The sequence below is a fragment of the Typopeltis vanoorti genome, chromosome 18 (genome assembly GCF_054136105.1).
Source record: "Typopeltis vanoorti isolate ZY-2024b chromosome 18, IOZ_Tvanoo_1.0, whole genome shotgun sequence".
Classification (NCBI taxonomy): Eukaryota; Metazoa; Arthropoda; class Arachnida; order Uropygi; family Thelyphonidae; genus Typopeltis; species Typopeltis vanoorti.
Window position 1 is genome coordinate 51,442,187 of NC_143566.1, and position 18,635 is coordinate 51,460,821.

General features: G+C 34.9%; 1 protein-coding gene across 1 annotated transcript in view; it reads left to right on the top strand.

Moving 5' to 3' along the window:
- LOC150096666 (very long chain fatty acid elongase 7-like) overlaps positions 1-18,635 on the top strand; it is a 186,566-nt gene that overhangs the window by 37,766 nt on the left and 130,165 nt on the right. Inside the window, exons 6-8 of the mRNA XM_090408676.1 lie at positions 2,231-2,336; positions 5,488-5,624; positions 10,989-11,214. Coding sequence (XP_090264802.1) covers positions 2,231-2,336; positions 5,488-5,624; positions 10,989-11,214 — 469 coding nt within the window. The remainder of the gene's footprint in view (positions 1-2,230; positions 2,337-5,487; positions 5,625-10,988; positions 11,215-18,635) is intronic.

An 18,635-nucleotide genomic window follows, 5' to 3' on the forward strand; every position in this document is an offset into this window, starting at 1 on the left:
TAAGGGCTTTCTATAGTAAAAGGCTGTATTACTATTATTAAGGAAGCAGTATTATTATGGAGCGAGCTTTAATGTACAGTGACGCAGCGACCAGATTATTTTCAGTAGGAAGTCCCAAATTATCTGCCGAGCAAAATATACGGACTTTTGTCTAAAATTGTTGAGTCGGTTCATTCTTGCATCACGAAACTGTGAAATTAACCATGCGGTATTTATGAATGTCTATCACAACAAATTTCATGCCCTGCAGCACTCGGGATTTTCATTCCCGAGTGCTTCAGGGCACTTCACTTTTTTTATATATATAAAAACAGATGTGACATGAATTGACAAGTTACAAGACAGTCTAGCATTTAAACCGAATTTCAAAACGAAAAACAAAAAAAAAAAAAATGATGTATGCTAACACTTTTTTTTCAGTTCCCAAATACAGATATACAAATTACTAAGTTATTGATATGTAACATATGTACAGCAAGATTTTTCCTTATTCTCACCCCATCAGCAAAGAAAAAAAAAAAAGAAAAAAAAAAAGAAAGAAAGAAATCCATCTGTAATTAAGGGGAAGGGGAAGCTCGGTATGTTATGTACGTATGTGTATATATATGAAATTTTTGATTTCATCTTAGCCTAATCATCTTTATTTTTCATTTATAAAAAATTTGCTTATTATTATATGTTTAATTTACTAAATATCAGAATTAAGACAACATAAATAATTGAAAGGATTCAATTTATCACCAATGAAATATTGAGTCTAAAGAATGTACCTATTCAAGTTGAATAAGTACACGTTCAAAACACGTTCTTTCCAGACTTTCCTGAATTTTATTACAATCTGGACATTAAATATCTGATTAGGAAATAGCAAGAAGCAAATTGCCCTTCGTAAGCAATCGGTTTCGACGATGTTCTTCAGATGGAAAGAAAAGACCTAGGTTCGAATCCCGTCTAGAACGCAAAAATCGTTATCCATATTATTCAATTGAAGGTGAGTAGTTGATTTCGTATGGTGCCAGCAGGATTTTTATTTCGGGAACTCGGATTTTTCATCGAACAAAACCGGCAAACACATCAGAACACACGCAATTTAATTACAAAATATACTATACAGCAGGTATAGGGCCAATCACCCTATCTTAAAGGTTATAGACACATAAGGACTTACCAAACCATAAGAAAAAGAAGAAACAAATTATGTAAATGGAAATAAATGAATAATAAAACTACACAATCAGAAAACATTAAGAGGTTGTTGGCTAATAATACCTAACGGTGAGGAAGAATATTTCCATTCAGGTTAAATGTGTACGTAGCGAAGTACCAAGGATGATGTAATATTTGACCATCAATTAGAAAAGAGAATGAGTTTAGACCACTTTGAGCTACTCATAAATTCTTAATGAGTTTCCAATGTAACTCTCATATTCCTATTGACAGTATAACAGAATATCCCTTAAATGATGTTACAATATGGTATATACTTTTGTGATTATTAATGAACTTTTCAGCTTGCCTTCGAAGTTTTTTTAAACTTCGAAAGGCAAAGGCATTAGCAAAGACTATCAGTACACATGAACAGGCCAAGACGGAATCAATCAAAAAAACTTTTACAGGTTCTACACCTGTAAATGTTTTTTTGATTGATTCCGTCTTATATAAATTATATAAGTTATACAACTTGTGTATAGAAAATGGCAGATAAATATAACTGGTATTAATAAATATGTTGACACAGGGGGTAGGATGGACTTCAGAATTCTTTCAAGTTGTTTCAGTGCCAAGTTAAAATCATTTTCATCAACAAGGCGAAACAAACTAGGAATTAAAACTGTGACAAACTAGGAAGCGACGTGTATTCAGTTGCGAACAGTTATATGCTTCTGATGAGATTGAGTTGCAATCGATAGCTGACCAAAATAAATTTGAAGATTATGAAATATCTTAAAAAATGCTATAAAATAAGCTTATATAGAAATGAAGTTTTATCTCATAGCATTTTCGACACGGTAGATTTTGCTGCAACTAAAATATGGTACCGTTTTATTGATTGAAAAATACTCCGGACATGTAATAAATTGTAATTTTTTTTTTCACTTAGAAAATAAAACCCTTGAACAGAAATTTCTTATCAAATATAATTTAATGTAATATTTGTTATTGCTCATATAACTCAATTATGTTTTAATATCCTATTTGCCTTATGTAATGCATTTTCTCCTTTTTTCAGATCTTTTTTGTGCTCAGAAAGAAATTTAGTCATATCACGGTTCTACATGTTGTACATCATTCTTTAGTAGCCTGGGGTGTGTGGATTGGCATGAAATTTGGCGCAGGTAAGGATTGGAAATATATATAAAGTGAGCTGAGTATTTCTAGGATGATGTTTTTCTTTCCGATTCTTTGTCTTTTACACACACACACACACACACACACACACACACACACACACACACACACACACACACACACACACACACACACACACACACACACACACACACACACACACACACACACACACACACACACACACACACCACCCATTAAGTGAACTAATATTTACATACCTGCATGTTCTTTAAAACTTCATAAACATGCACACAAAAACAACAATAAAAAGGTCATATATAATTCAACTTGGGACAACTTTAAATTCATCGAGCCCATCTTATAATCAGTTTCTTTCGTGTCCTCCAAGCTGGTTTTCAGAACGACCCCACCGCAAAAAAAAAAAATAATAAATAAAGAGTAATTACAATCCACAGCTATTCAAGAAAAAAAAAGTCGATAAATGCATTCCTCCCCCCACTTTTTACTAAATGCATATATAGTAAAAAGTGGAGGGAGGTACTAATGAACTATAAGTCCTTCTCTTTTGTATGTAAAAATACTGATAAAATAAAATAGAAAATTTTCACAGACTCTCACCACATTTATCGGTCTATTTAATGATTTGATGTCAAATCTTTTACGTCTAAAATTTGATCAAGTTATGTCTATTCTGAGATAAAGATTCGAATTAAATAAGGAAAAACCACCACATGAACTTATTTCCAGCACCATATTATGAATATTAGTAAAACGGAAGGATACATATGAGTAAGTAACTTTAGTTATTTTCTCTTAAGCGATGTCTGTTAATTGGTTTTGTCTTTAGTATTACAGCAGCATCAATATTTCATTCAGGTTAGTCGATGAGGTATATTCTCGGAAGTTCATTCATCTTAAGAACTCGATGTATTACCGAAAGTAACAAAATATTGGTTACAAAATTCTTATAGCTTAAAATTGCTGCAGAGCTCTGCAGCAATTTTAGTCCTTATTTTAGGCAAAGACCATCAAGCATATCTTGATCTCTGTTTGCGGTTGGCTCAAGCAGAATGGTGAAAGAAGGAATGTCGCGCAGTCATTGCATACTTCGATTTCATATTTTATTGACTTGCTAGAACAGTTTACGAATCCAGAACCGCCGAGAGCAATCGGAGTCTCATGACACCAACTTCGTATAACCAGTTTTTTTTTTTTTTTTTTTTTTTTTTTTTTTTTTTTTTTTTTTATTATAGCACATAACGGCTCAGTGTACGTGAGGGCACATTTTTTCCTCATAAATAAATATCTATTTTAAGGAATTTAATGAAAATCTGTTTTTAATGTTATGTTAATTCCTGGTGTTTATCTTGTGAAATTATAAATAAACAAAAATTTTAAATAAACAAAAGTTAATGAGATATTTTAAATATCTGATGAATTTTGAAATTTTTTTTTTTTTACAAAATTCTCCTTAGGAGTTGGTCTCATATGTAGCAATGACTTAGAGAGAAAATTTCATATAATCGATATCAAGCACTTTGAAATCAATAATGCATAAGGTCTAAAAGACCTAGGTTCGAGTCCCGTTAGGAGGCGAAGGCACCTTTTAGAAGAACATTTCAAATGAATTCAGTTAGTCGGTTTCAATAGAGGTGAAAGGATTTTCTTCCCGGAACTCGTTTTTTTTTCTCCTAAAAAGGCAATTAATATACATAATACAAGGGCTCACAGCGTTAGTTACTTCAGCCGGACTTCTAAATAACAACAATATTTAGAGACCTTAAGATCAGAACTGTTTAATAAACTATTAAACTGTTAGTAAACTATTAAATCTTTACTTTTCACTATTTGTTTGTGAACAACAGGAGACAATACTTAGAATAACTTTAAGATCTACAGATAAGTAAAAATATTCATTGCAATATTTTTTCAGCAAAGAACTGTTAATATTTTCATCTCCTCTTTAACGTGTAAAGTTCGGTGTTCTTTCACCGTTCATAAAAACCTTAATGTCAAAGATACGCCGAGAAATCCTATTCGCGTTATATATCTGCTATGTTTATCAAAGTATGTATTCTATGGACGGTTTATCTGTTTTTGTAGGATAAAAACTCGATGTACTGTGAGGAAAAAATCCTGCACCTCTCTGTTGAAAAGTCCTTATAAAGGTTATTCGTGTCTTAAACGGAATTCGAACAAACGGGTCTTTTTCAACCAAAAGGCATCGTCGATATCGACTGAGCTAGGGAATCGTAATAGTTAATATATAAGATGTGATTTGAAATTAATTCACCAATATCAGTATGATATTTCAGACCTCCAAGAATTTACAGACTCGTTGTTAACGGTCCTTACTCTCTACACTACAATGCCTACGAGTATCTTGTTTTGAAAATTCGTCTGCTCAGGCAACGCATTTTCTCACTCACTCACCCACCTACCCTCCCATTTCGTAACCTTAAGACACGTGTATCTTTCAGAAATGGCCTTTTGTTCGCCATCACCCCTACTTTGTTCTGTGGAATATTTCTCCCATATCTATCCGATAGGTCCTCACCAACATATCATCAAAATCATACTTAATAATCTTAATAAACGGCTTAGTGTTAGGATTGGGCTGGGATGTTTTAAACAATGGCTGAAGTAACGAAAGCTATGAAACCGGCTTGTCTATTTAATTACGTGTTTTTCTAGCCGGGTTTTCTGTTCAACGTGATGAAAAACCAGCGTTTCCGAGAGGGGAAAACCTGCCACTTCCGTATTAGGGAAACAACTATTATTATTGTTGAAATAAAATTTATTGATCACTGGTCATTTGGAAACTTCTCAAAACTATGTTTATTCGGAAACTTTCACGAGTATTTTTTTATCGTCAAACAAGTCTTTAGAACCCATAGCAAATTGATGCCATGTGTGTGTGGGCGGGGGAGGGAGGAAGAAAGAATAATATATTTGATTATTTAAGTAATTTCACATAAGGGAAAAAAATTTGTAATCTAGTACTCAAGTTTAGTTTAAATTAGGTGAAGTTCAGCCATTCATTCATTCAGTTTATGGCGCCTTTTTTTTAAAATCAATTACATAACTGAAATAAAATTAATATATAAACTGATTAAACTAAAGTTAATCTAACTGATTTTCTCTCGCTCTATTTATTTACTTATTTGTTTACAGGTGGTCACAACGCATTTTTTCCTTTCATCAATTGTTTCGTCCACATGATTATGTACAGTTACTATTGCCTGGCTGCTCTTGGACCTAGTATGAGAAAGTATTTGTGGTGGAAAAAATACTTAACAATTTTCCAGATGGTAATTATATAGTTTAATTGATGAATTGAAATTGTATTCTATTGATACAGATCTTTGTTGTAATCCGGTATTGGTGGCAGAATGCAAATCACCTCTGCTTTTCTGTTAAATAGGTTAATGGTTCGAATCGCAATGTAATATGGAGGTTTGCGAAAATCATTAGGTGGTTTTTTTTTGTTGTTGTTGTTGTTGTTGTTGTCCAGTATGAGACCGCCAATCGGCTTTATTTTGAATATGCATGAAAAAAAAAAAGTTGGCATGGGAAGGAACGTTCCCTGATAATGTAACAATTTGTCCACTCACAGTATTAAGGTCCTTGTGAATGGAACTGCCATAAAAAATCCAACAATGTATAACAATAAATTATAATTATATATATATTGCCTAAAACTGCCACTTGAGTTAGGCCTACAACTTCTTTTCTATGCCAGTAGAAAAGAAATTATTTCATAATTTCTTTTCTACTGGCATAGAAAAGAAATTATGAAATACTTCGTGTAAGATCCACATTCTAACTCTTCTAAGGCCAAATAATGCCGGTCTGGTTGGCCGACTGGATAGAGCTTCCGCTGTCCAACCAACAAATTGTGGATTCCAATTTCACAGTGGATATGGATTCTTGCGAACGTCTTTAAGTAGCAGGGGAATTTCATTGTCAAGTGTGAGACTACAATCATCCTACTTACCACAGGCCAAACGTATCATGTTCGGGTTGGTCTAGAACAGGGTTTCCGGATTATCTAATTAAGATTTACTCATCCATAGTACTAATTATAGCTTTTAATTGGTAGGTTTTATAATTAACGTTGGCTTTTCAAAAGCCTACTTTAAGAACAGCATTTGCTCCTTTGCTGGAAACATGATGGAAATTTCTGAGTTATAGGAGGACATAACCTGCCACCTCTGTATGAAGCTGATTAACTTACCTTCACATGAAGGTCCTTGCAAATATTATTGGAATCCAACTAAAGACCGTCGTCACTTTCGATTGCGCTATATGCTGAGTCTTTCAAATAGTCTCATTTTGGATAAATGTGAGACTGCATTTCCTCTGCAAGATGACTAGGAAAAGTTCTATTAACAAACAAAATAGATCCATGGCTTGTGAATATCCTATATGTTATACTGATGCATGAGTTGTTTTTAAAATTTCGTTGCAACAAAGCTCGCAAAACGACGTCAAGTTACTCTAATAACGCTGAGTAAATTCGTACAGACGTAAATACATTTGTAATTATTATAAAAATCAAGTGGATATTAGACCCAGCATTATTTCAAAGCCGAATGTAGAAACTATAAAAGTTTCGTAAAAATAAGTTGACCAGAGAGCTTACGGAAATACCCCCCCCCCCTCCCCGGCATTTACGAGTCGCTCTAGCGCGGACCACTTTAGAAAACATGAACGCTGCCCAGGCGTCCATATATTCGCTTTCTAATTGGTCCATTTTTTGATAAGTTGATAAGGTTTCACTGGCCTGACAGCTGTTTCGAACTGGTTAGTTCTCTTCAGAGATTAGGCAGATATTTCAGTAAAACCCTCTCTAAAAATTAGGCGATCCCCCCCCCCCTGACCACTCCCTACGAGTGACCGAAAGATCGTCCAACTCAGCGTTGGTTCCACTCAGCGACTGGTTCACCCCACCACTGAGTAGAACCGCTCATATTCCAGGGAAAAACCCCACACGAGCCACGCTGGAAAGCACTTTCCCGAGACTCAAGTTGCTCTCCCAAGGCACCCCCCCCCCCCGAAATATTAAGGTCCCCTCCCTTCTCACCGGGAGCTAGACTCGGAAGAAACCATCAGAAAGCAAAAACTCTCTTTCAATACTAAGGAACTTGAAACGTCGGAGAGGAGTATTTTTCATAAGCGAACTCTCGGACGGTGAGTAAAAGTATTTACTGAAATAAAGAGCCAAAAGGCTTCAGTTCGGCGATGCAAGAATTATAAAATTCAAATGGATATTAGATCCAGCATTATTTCAAAACCAAATGTAGAAACTATGAAAGTGTCGTAAAAATAAGTTGACCAGAGAGCTTAAGGGAATGCACTCCCCCCCCCCAGCATTTACGAGTCACTCTAGCGGGGACCACTTTGTTTTAGTTTTATTGTAGCTCTTTATTTTAGTAAATATTTTTACGCACCGACCGAGAGTTCGCTTACGAAAAATACACTTCTCCGGTGTTTCAAGTTCCTTAGTACTGAAAGAGAGTTTTTGCGCTCTTAAGGTTTCTGCCTGGTCTCTGAAGAGAACCAATCAGTTCAAAACAGCTGTCACACCAGCGAAACTTTATCAGAAAATGGACCAATTAGAAAGCGAATATATGGACGCCTGGGCAGCCAGGCGTCCATATATTCGCTTTCTTGTTTGTAAAGTGGTTCGCGCTAGGGCGACTCGTAAATGCTGGCAGTTGTATTCCCGCAAGCTCTCTGGTTTATCTTTACGAAACTTTCATAGTTTCTACATTCGGCTTTGAAATAATGTTGGATCTAATATGCACTTGATTTTTATAATTTTTGCATCGCCGAACTGAAGCCTTTTTTGCTCTTTATTTTAGTAAATACATTTGTAATTTTTTTAAGTTCTTTACTTAATGATTTGTTTATAGACAATTAGAAATTCAAATGTATGACATTTCTTTATACGTTTGAATGATATGGTTCCATCAGTAGAGTGAACAAGTACATAATAAGAAGTTACAGATATATTTACATAAGAGAATTGACTTATGAAACCATGTAATCTAGCAGCGAAAATATATGGATAGTAGTTTTACTGCAAATTCTGGCCGAAAGATTATTCGTCACTCGATTAGATTCAATGAAAGTAATCATAAAGAAAAATGGAGGAGCCTAAGAGATTTTTTAAACTAATTGTTTTATTTACACCATTATGTTCAGTGTTCTGTGGCTGCTCTTGGGGTGATATTAGAAAGTACATCTGGTGTGGGAAAATATCTCATAATTTTCGAATGGAAATAATATATTTTAGTTTATCATACTTCGCGCAATCCGTCACACTAGTAAGACAATACGGTTATGAAGAGAACAGTTTAAAAGGCAATATGCGAAAAATGGTTAGAGTGGGTCGTCACCGACGAGTCCTCGAACTTTATGGAGATGCTCTTCTAATAATAAGTTTAGAGCTCGCATTTATAACTATTACGCTAAGAAAAATTCGTGTATATATATACACACACACACGTCCTTTGATTAAATAAAAAAAGGAATTCCGATATATTTTAGATAATTATTCAAAACATCTTGGCACAAAATTATAGCACATTCTAATATTTACTGATTTCGCATAAATCATGAATATGTATATATTTTTGTTAAGTTACTAAAACAGTTTTCTTGTATACTAATAGTACTTATTACTATAATTGTACACGATATGGAGTTTACTTTCTGTTAGCAACAATTGGAGCTGATTTCACTGTCAAATTCCTATCATGATAACAAATACAAATACGACATGAAAAGTCGAATCCAAATGGAGCCTTAATGAAATTCAATGTTCTTATATTAATACTAATTTTGTATTTTAATTTATTTTAATTTATTTATTTTAATTAATTAATTTATTTTTGAAATTGCGATCCTGGCTATCCCGGAGGAAAATAACTGGTGGCTAGTGATCAACTGACAATAAAACCGATCCCATTAATAGAATGATTTAGAAAAATTTCCGTTGATGTTGGAATTCTAGAAGGAGCTTAAAACATTTCAATGATTCAACTCTTAGCTGATTATGGAAAATTCAAATAGCAGTTATCGTTATCTAAGAACGATGTTATAATGCAATGTCATAGTACTTAATTACTCTTTAAATAACACCTGTCTTGTAAAATTCACATAAAATCAAATCTATACTCCTTCATTTACTAAATGTTCTATGCGTTTCATCCTTTTACTGGTGGAATTGACATAAAAAATAGTAAAAATACAAAGTTCTCTACATGTTTTTCAAGAGGTTCTTATGATTTAATCCTTTTAGCAACGAGTGGAAAAAAAAAGCGTCAAACCATGACACCCCCAGCCAATATCGCGTTTAAAACAATTGAATATCTGGCGTGTAATATGATGGTATTATACTTGCGTGTTTTTTTTTTTTTTCTTTTGGAGAAGGATCCTTTTGTACCAAACCTGTCTGGCAGATTTATCATGACTGATCATGCACTTCCCGTCAGACAGTCAATGTTACCGGGAATCGCAGAGGGCATTAAACTCGTGTGGCTGTTTTAACATTCGCCATGTACGAGTAACTCTTTCCTCACAACCATCGAATAGCAAAAATTATGGAAATCACAGTAATAACTTTCTGCTGAAAGAACTTCTCATCAAAGTATTTATTTCTTAAACGGGGAAAGATCTTTACATACTGCACATAAAATGTGATGAATAATGTCCAAATCTCATTTCGTTGGTACTTTCCTGAAACGAACATGGAACTATATAATTGCACTTAATAATGGAGTTATTTTGAAGTAAAGAAAACAAGTATAGGAAAAATCTGAAACAGTAATAAAAATTTTATTAACCATAACATTCTTATGGTGGCCTTATTCGGTATTATAGCAAATGAACTTATCGTCTGGCTTATGTACTGTACAGTTTATTTCGTTACGTTTTTCGGAACAAACGCTTGCACCATTTCGAATAGTTTTGCCTTATTTTTCACTGAAATAATTCTACAATGTAAATCAAAATTAAATCACTGGAATTAGTATTAGAGATTACAAACACAAATTTAACGTAAATCTATTCAGATGTTGAAGATGTGATATGCGTACGGACGGACGAACCAATCTAATACTATTTTACTTATTTTGCGATAAGATAATACAAGGATCTCTACTTATTTGCTTTTGCTCGCAAAGGTAAGACATCATAAATCATTAATTCATTAAATTTCGTAGAAGTAAATCGAATAAAATAATATAAATTAAGTTGCGTATATTACGTTAATATAAATTAAGTTGTGCATATTATAATTAAGCTATAAATACTATATTAAATTTTCATGGCGTTTCAGCGCTCTGCCAGTTGAAACGAATTATAAAATGCTAAATTATACACAGAACTTTGTGGTTTTTCTTCTTTTTTTCAGTTAATTTACAAACTACACATTGCATTTGTGAGAATTTTTATAAGCTTACGACTGGAGAGAATCTGTAATTTTCACTGCACATCATTTTAATTTCAAAGCTTCGCCCAGGCAACATCTGTAGTCAAATATTTTAAGTTCTTTTTTCCAATAACTTTGGTCAGTACTGTAGTTGTTGCTGTTGTTGAAATAATTTTCATTAAATTGCCTATGTACCAATAAATATGTTATTTAATAATTTGATATTTCATTTCAGACTCAGTTTGTGATCGCGTTCTTCCATGCCATGCTCCCATTGTTTCTAGATTGGTGTGAATACCATTCAGGATTCGCTTATGCCGTTATGGGTCATGCTGTCCTATTCTGGATAATGTTCTATAATTTCTATAGAAAAGCTTATATTGGAGCGCAAAAGAAAGAACAAATACAGGAAGAGGTAAAAGTAAATGGTGTCAGTAATGGTCATATGAAGAATGGAATAAGTAATGGCAGGAACGGTGTAGTTCAAAATGGAAAAGCATCTTGGTCGAATGGTGCATCAAATGGCGTTATTACCCACAGGAAACAGAACGAAGTAAAAAATCATTGAGGTTTATCTACCTAAAGGCCTATATAAGCTCAAACGTTATATTATTGTTGATTCTTATTCCGTTGAGAAGGACAACTTGTTACTAGTTGATTTCCAGGTTGATAAATCAGGGAATTTTTTTTAGTTTCATATTTACAATGGGACTCAGATGATAGTGATGTCAGTGGCTGTATATTAACGAGAGCTTAACCTGATGTACGGAATTGTAAGACCTCTTAATGATATCTCTCTTCTTTCGACAGATTTACTCGAGAATGTATTGTTCAGTCGAAAGAATTTAACACAAGGATAGGTAATATCTGTTGTCCTCAGGATCAATACCATATACTCTACAACTTACATTGGTATCCAAACCAGAAAGTTAATGTGTTTGCATTAAAAAGCATTTTCTGTTGTTGCATTTAGTCATCTACTGTGCGAATGTGACAAATATATTGTGTGATAAAGCAGATGTAGCATCAGAAGAATGAATGGAAATGCGACACCAACTCATTGTATATTACACGTGTTACATTTAATGCATTAAATTAAGTCATTTATATCCCTCACTTCAACGGCAGCCTGCATGATTACGAGGAAATCACTTTGTGTTTGCAAAGTGTTACCTGCTTTTACTATGGGGAAGGGCTTTTAGCTTTCACATGGTACGATTACATTTAAAATAGACAAATGGCAACCTTTTAAATCAGCGCTTTATTTTAGAGACAATATTCTGTTTGTTAACTGGTATATGTCCTTAGGTTTTACCCAAAGATATGCTGTGGCCAAATATTCGATGTTCTTTTGCCAGTAAGTTTAGCCACCTAGTATAATGCTAAAGAAGGTATGTGGAAAAAAATTACGAGTTCTATTCTTTATGTAAAGCAATGATCATTATTGGCGGTAAGATGGTCAGTATACATACTCATTTCATATTTTATCGGAAAGTCAAAGCAAATTTACTGATGGACAAATTTAAGAATATCAGTTTCCGTGAAGGCACATCAACGCTCAACTCGGATATGAAAAGAAATAACTGTATACTTTTCACTTATTTTGCTGTTGGTTCTGTTGGTGAGAGTTACTTTAGTAAACTTTTGTGCCTTGCTATTTTTTTTTATCACATCATCATAGCTGTTAAGTGAACAGCAAATTTTCAATGTATGAAAAAGATAATAAACTGTTTATTATTAACAAGAAAACGTTTTTCCTCAATTGTGTCCACACAAATTTTATTACATTTATTCTTTTCAGTAATTGCCGATATTCGTAGTGTATTTTATGGTTATTCTGAATAAAAATAGTGATTGGACCTGAAACCACTAGTAGCGCTAGATGGGCTGGATATTAGGAAAACATCACATTTGAGTAGCTGCGGGATGGAACATATAAGAGATAAAAGTAAAAAGTTATTTCAAAAATGGCAGTGCGAGAGAGATCTGAGGAAGAAAAATAAATTTAAAATACGACCAATATATATCTATATGTGTGTGTGTGTGTGTGTGTGTGTGTGTGTGTTTCCTTCCCTTGGTCGAGCTAAAGACTGAAAAACAGTCCTTTTCTGATTAATCTCGTTTCCAGCTTATTTATTTATTCGGCCGGATATAACGGCCGTGAGGTCCCTTTTACGGGGAAGTATGGCACCATCTCAATCCTCCCAAATTTTATCCGGGCTCGGGACTGGCAAAGCTGACGAATCAGGCCTATCAGGCTGGGTCTTAAGTATTCCTGATTGTAATCCGTGTGTTCACGGAGCCGGTTTGCCCCTGCTTGCGAGATGAAAAACCCCAGATAAACCCTACTGTCCACGCCCAAGACGGGCTAACGTGGCCATGTCTGAGAAAGATCCTTAAGCTCCTCACGTCGGCGATGAGAATCGAACCCATGACACTCCTTTCCCAAGCATATGGTTGGAAAGCACATAACCACTGGGCTAACCGCGCGGACAAGCTATTTGGATGGTTGCTACGTGAAAACCTGCACATGGAAATCACGCTGATACCACGAAAGATTTTATCCTGGGAATCTCTTCGATTCCTCCCAACGAAACCCGCAGACATATCTTAGTATGAATACTACAAAGCATCTATCCAATGGGGCTAATCAGGTACACTCTTCGTCGTGATTGTCTTCTCAGATGACACAAGTTTGTTCTAGCAAGATAATGTGGCGTGCCACGTTGCCAGTATCGTTCGAGAGTGATCACCGATCATGTCAACGATTTCCAGGTATTACTTACCACGACCGCTGAATTCGCCAGAATTTCTCCCGAACTGAATATTATAGAACATCATTGAATCCTGTAGGATCGAGAGATACAGTGTTTGAATCCTTTATATCGAACACTTACAGATCTACGGAGAGCGATACTGACGATATGGTACAGCTTACCGCCTGCAACGTTCAGAAGTCTTATAGTCTATGTAACTGCCAGTAGCGGGTTCTAACAGCAAGCGCATGGCCTATGAACTATTAGGGTAGTGGTCATAATATTTGGACTGGACTGTGTATATTTGCTCATTTTAAAGATATTCGAGTTTAAGATTGATTAATTAACTCAATATTATTAAAAGCTGGATCCTTATTATAAACGCACAGACAACAAACATAAAGTTTGAGATTAACAGGCGCGGGCGCAAGCACGAACACACACACACACACACACACACACACACACACACACACACACACACACACACACACACACACACACACACACACACACACACACACACACACACACACACACACACACACACACACATTTAGAAATAAACTCGTAGCTTGCGAACCGTATGTGGCTTTTAATCGTAAAAAATGATGCTCCCATTTTAATAATATCATACTTAAAACTGTAGCTTCTCTAGCTTCTCTGATTCGTCGGAATTTAAAAACACCCATACACAATTGGTTAACAAAAATAAACATTGTTTATAAAGTAACTTTACGGGAACTTTTGATGCCTATTGATTGATAAGCCTACTGATATGAATTACATAAAAATAAAATGCGCATTTATGTAACACCACGGAAAGTAAATTTCATTCCAGGCAAACTTCTACAATTACGCCTGTGATTCTTGCTCTCACATCATCATGATCATTAAGTGTCACGTACGCTTCATCTTTTACAAATAAGCACAAGTCTAGCTGAGTTAACTCTAGAAAAAAGGTACCCACCAAATCGGACTAGTTCGACCACATCACTCCACTCCATCTGTAATGAGGGGAACAGGCGCTGATACACATCAGAATACATAAGAGAAAGAGCACAATCTTAATGATAACGTCTTGACAACCTTCATCAATTTGTGGGGATGAGAAAATTCTGGAGAATGTTCAGCTACACAATATCGGTAATATTTTTCTTTACGAAAAGGAAGCCACACGCATTTTTATTTTCGTGGCACAAAATTAAAACAGATAAATAAACTAAAAATAAAAATTTGGAATGTGAAGACCATATAATCGTCCTTAATTGAATGTCATGTATATGAGAATATTCATTTCCCCAAATATAAATTGACATGAAATATGCATTCTTTACTACAATAACAGCCTCGAGTAATCAATCCATAATTTTATTCTGCTGCAAGATCTCATCAAGAAATGCATGATGATGCTTTACATTAGTATCTGTAATGATTTTAATAATCTAAATTTATATAGATTTAGATTAATCGTATTTGTAACACTTTCCATAGTGTTGAGATGACTCTGTGCAGAACTTTTCTAAAAACTGGTCCACTCTATCCTCAAAAATGGCCTACTTTTTTTTAGGACGGACACAAGCCCCTGTCGAAACCAAATTCTTTCGCCACTAATAAATCCTTATCATATTGATAACGAATGTTTCTCTTAACTTGCATACCACAGCTTCTTCTAATCAAAAAAACATACCGAATGAACTTGCGCCGTTCCAATAAATTGCCATTTTGGCTTCGACAGTTAGAGCGTTTACGATGGTAGTATGTGATAACTTGAATATGAATATGGGGAAAAAATAAGAAACACCTTCACTCTCCAACCAAGATATATGTACTCTGTTTTTTATTAATTGTGCTTAAATTGTAATACTAATTTATAAGCATTATGTATATTAAATGCAACTCATCTCTGATAGTCTGTTCATATAACATCGCCTTTAGAACTGAATGTCAATCATTACTAACGAAACACTCCACTCAACAAATGCATAGTACCACTTTTAACCAAGTTGTAGTTTTAATTAAAAGTGGTACTAACTGCAGCTTTTACTAATGAATTTCATATAAGAAAGAGGAGTATATAATAAAGTTTTGAAACGAATCAAAGTTGAGCAAAAGTCAGAGATGAACTGTGGACTCAAATATACAAACGTTATTCAAGAAAAAAATTAAAAAAATGAAAGAGTTTGAAAACAGTCAAACCTTAGAGATTCGGTGGCAGACCCTGAAGAAAACATTGATTAATTCACTAGAGAGCCTTGTGGTGAGGGTGTCATCATGGATTTCTGATTTTTCTATCCTTGCTGAACTCAGGAAGTTAGAGTTAGTCAATGAAAAGAAGAAAGCATACCGAATTTCTGACAAGTAAATCAGCTTGAGCTCTTGAAGAATATGATAACAAATGTAAAAAAGTAAAGCACTGTGCAAAACTATCTAAACAAAAATCATGGGAATAATTTGGTATGAACATAGAAGAGAAATATCAGGAACCTGGCAAAATATTCTCGAGGCTATTGAAAAAGCTTACAAATGGGGAAAATATTACTCGTAAAAGGAATCAGTAATCGTAAAGGTGACATAAAAATTAAAGATAAAGTTAGTCTAGATATCTGGATTAATTATTTTGAAATATTTCTAATGAAGCAAGCAGTGAAACACTCAACAGGAATGCAATCAGGAACACAGTCAATACCTGAAGTAGAAAAGTCATTAAGCACCTGAAATGTGGGAATGCAACTGGAGTAGATGATATTCAACAAGAAATGCTCAAATATGGAGATGTAACGGTTTTCCAGTGGCTACACTGTATAATGCAGAAGGCCTGGTCAGAGAGCCGAATTTCTGATGACTAGAGTAGAACTCTCAATAGTACTCATCTATAAAAAAGAGAATACAACTGAATGTGAGAATTACATAGGAATTACTGTACTAAATGTTCCAGGTAAGAGATATGCAAGCATACTTGAAAAGAGGTTGAGAAAGATTGTGGAAGAGAAACTTGGAGAAGAACAAGATGGGTTCAGGCCAAATAGAGGTTGTGAAGATCAGATTTTCACTTTAAGACAAATAGTTGAGAAATCGTGAGAATATAACACGATATCGGAGATATCCAATTTACCTCTTTGCTCTACGCAGATGATGTTATACTACTAAACAAATCCACTTCAAGTCTCTACAATTCCCTAACTAAACTGAATAACAGCTGTAATAAATTTGGTATGAAAATCAGCAATAAAAACACAAAGACAATGAAAATAGACAGAAATATCGAAAACACCCACTGCATCCTGAATGGAGATCTAATAGAGCAATTGAAACATTTTAGCTATTAAGGCACAATTATTAGTGAAGATGGTAAATTAAATATGGAAATAGAAAACCGAATTAGTAAAGGGTATGGTAGGAAGTCAGCTGAAAAAAGTATATGGAATATGAGAGAATTTACTCAAAACACCAAATTATCTGTATACGATAAAGTGTTCCAATCAGTTATAACGTATGTATCAGAGAGCTGGGTTAGAAATAAAACACTTAATCAAAGACTGGAGGCCACAGACTGGAGTGAACAGTTAGCAACAATAAACGAGTGGACAGACTTATGTGTTCGTCGTACATGTTGTTTATATCTTAACGGTATATAATAGAACACAGAAAAATAAGTAAATAATTAATTTATTAACTTATTGCTGATATTTCGCTGGTGATATAGCCCGCATCTTCAGAGCACAAAACACAGTTTGTTACAATACGTGAGACTATAACAACATGGTGTAATCAACGGACTAGATAAACAAAATTGTAACAGCAACACAAAGACTAGAGTCCTGATTTTGGTGCCCTCTATCTGAAAAAAAAATGCAGCTATCACATAAGACTAGAGTCCTAAACAGAGATAAAACCGGTACTAGTTTTTTCTTAAGATGACTGTCCCAGATTGTAGGCAAATTTATAAAGCCATATTTGTTTAGATTTCGAGTGTGTTTCAGGGCTTCTGTTGCCTCTAAGAACAATCTCTCCGACTTGTAAGAGCTTCTGTGCAGTACTTTTGGGTTCTTCCAGTTGATCCTTTTGTGCAGGAGTATTCAGAGCATGGTCTGCTAGGTCCGACTTGCCATAGTGATAATGCCGGACGTATCTTTTGTGTTCGCTGATGCGGATGTTCACAGTTCTTCCTGTTTGACCGTAGTAGGCAGGGTACTCCGTAGACTGGATGTGATAGAGGGGGAATGCTGTCCTTGGGTGAGCGGATAAGGGTTGCTAATTTGCCACACGGTCTGAATGTGGTGCGTAGTTCATGTTTATTAAGAATTCTTGCAATCTTTTCGGATGTGCCTTTAATGTATGGGATGGTGACTGTTTTGTTGTAGTTCTATGTTGTGGACAGTGGGAGGGGTTTCTTAGGGGCGTTTAGTATTTTGTTTATCTTATGGGGATTATAGCCATTGACCAAGAAGGTGTGGCGTAAGTGAGCCAGTTCAGCAGCAAGAGCATTGTCATTGGAACAGATTGCTCTCGCTCTGTGGGTTAGCGTTTTTAAAATGCCATATTGTTGAGAAGGGTGATGGTGTAATTGTTTGTGTAATTTCTTAAGTAAGTTCTTAGGTCACTTCCCATTACTCTAAATAAATAACGGAAAGTGACATGATCAGAACATAGTGTCTCTTATTGGGCAAATAAAATTGGGCTTTTCTTGCCACGAAATATCTTCTGCAGCGCCAAAAAACCCGATTGTACTTTTCTACTCACAGCAATCGTTCTCACTTATACAACTGCTAACACTGTATAAATCACAAATCTGCCAAACCATGTAACAATACTGATTACACATTTGGAGTGGTGAACAGAAGCATCTCTACGCTTGCTTGATTGAAAACAGGACACTCCCCATGATAATGTACAGAATAATGTCTCTCTCTCGAACAGACACACTCCAATTCCTTTCTTTCATAAACAATGCTCTGAACAACCTAGCCACCATCATTCCTTCACTTTCCTCAAACATTATAAGAACAAGGACTGCTGCTGATCAAAATTCATTTACAGTCCAGCTCCGAACAAGCTTCTTTTCCACCATTTTCATTCCACCAAAGACTACAGTGTTTGAAAAACAAGTCAACAGATTATTTCTT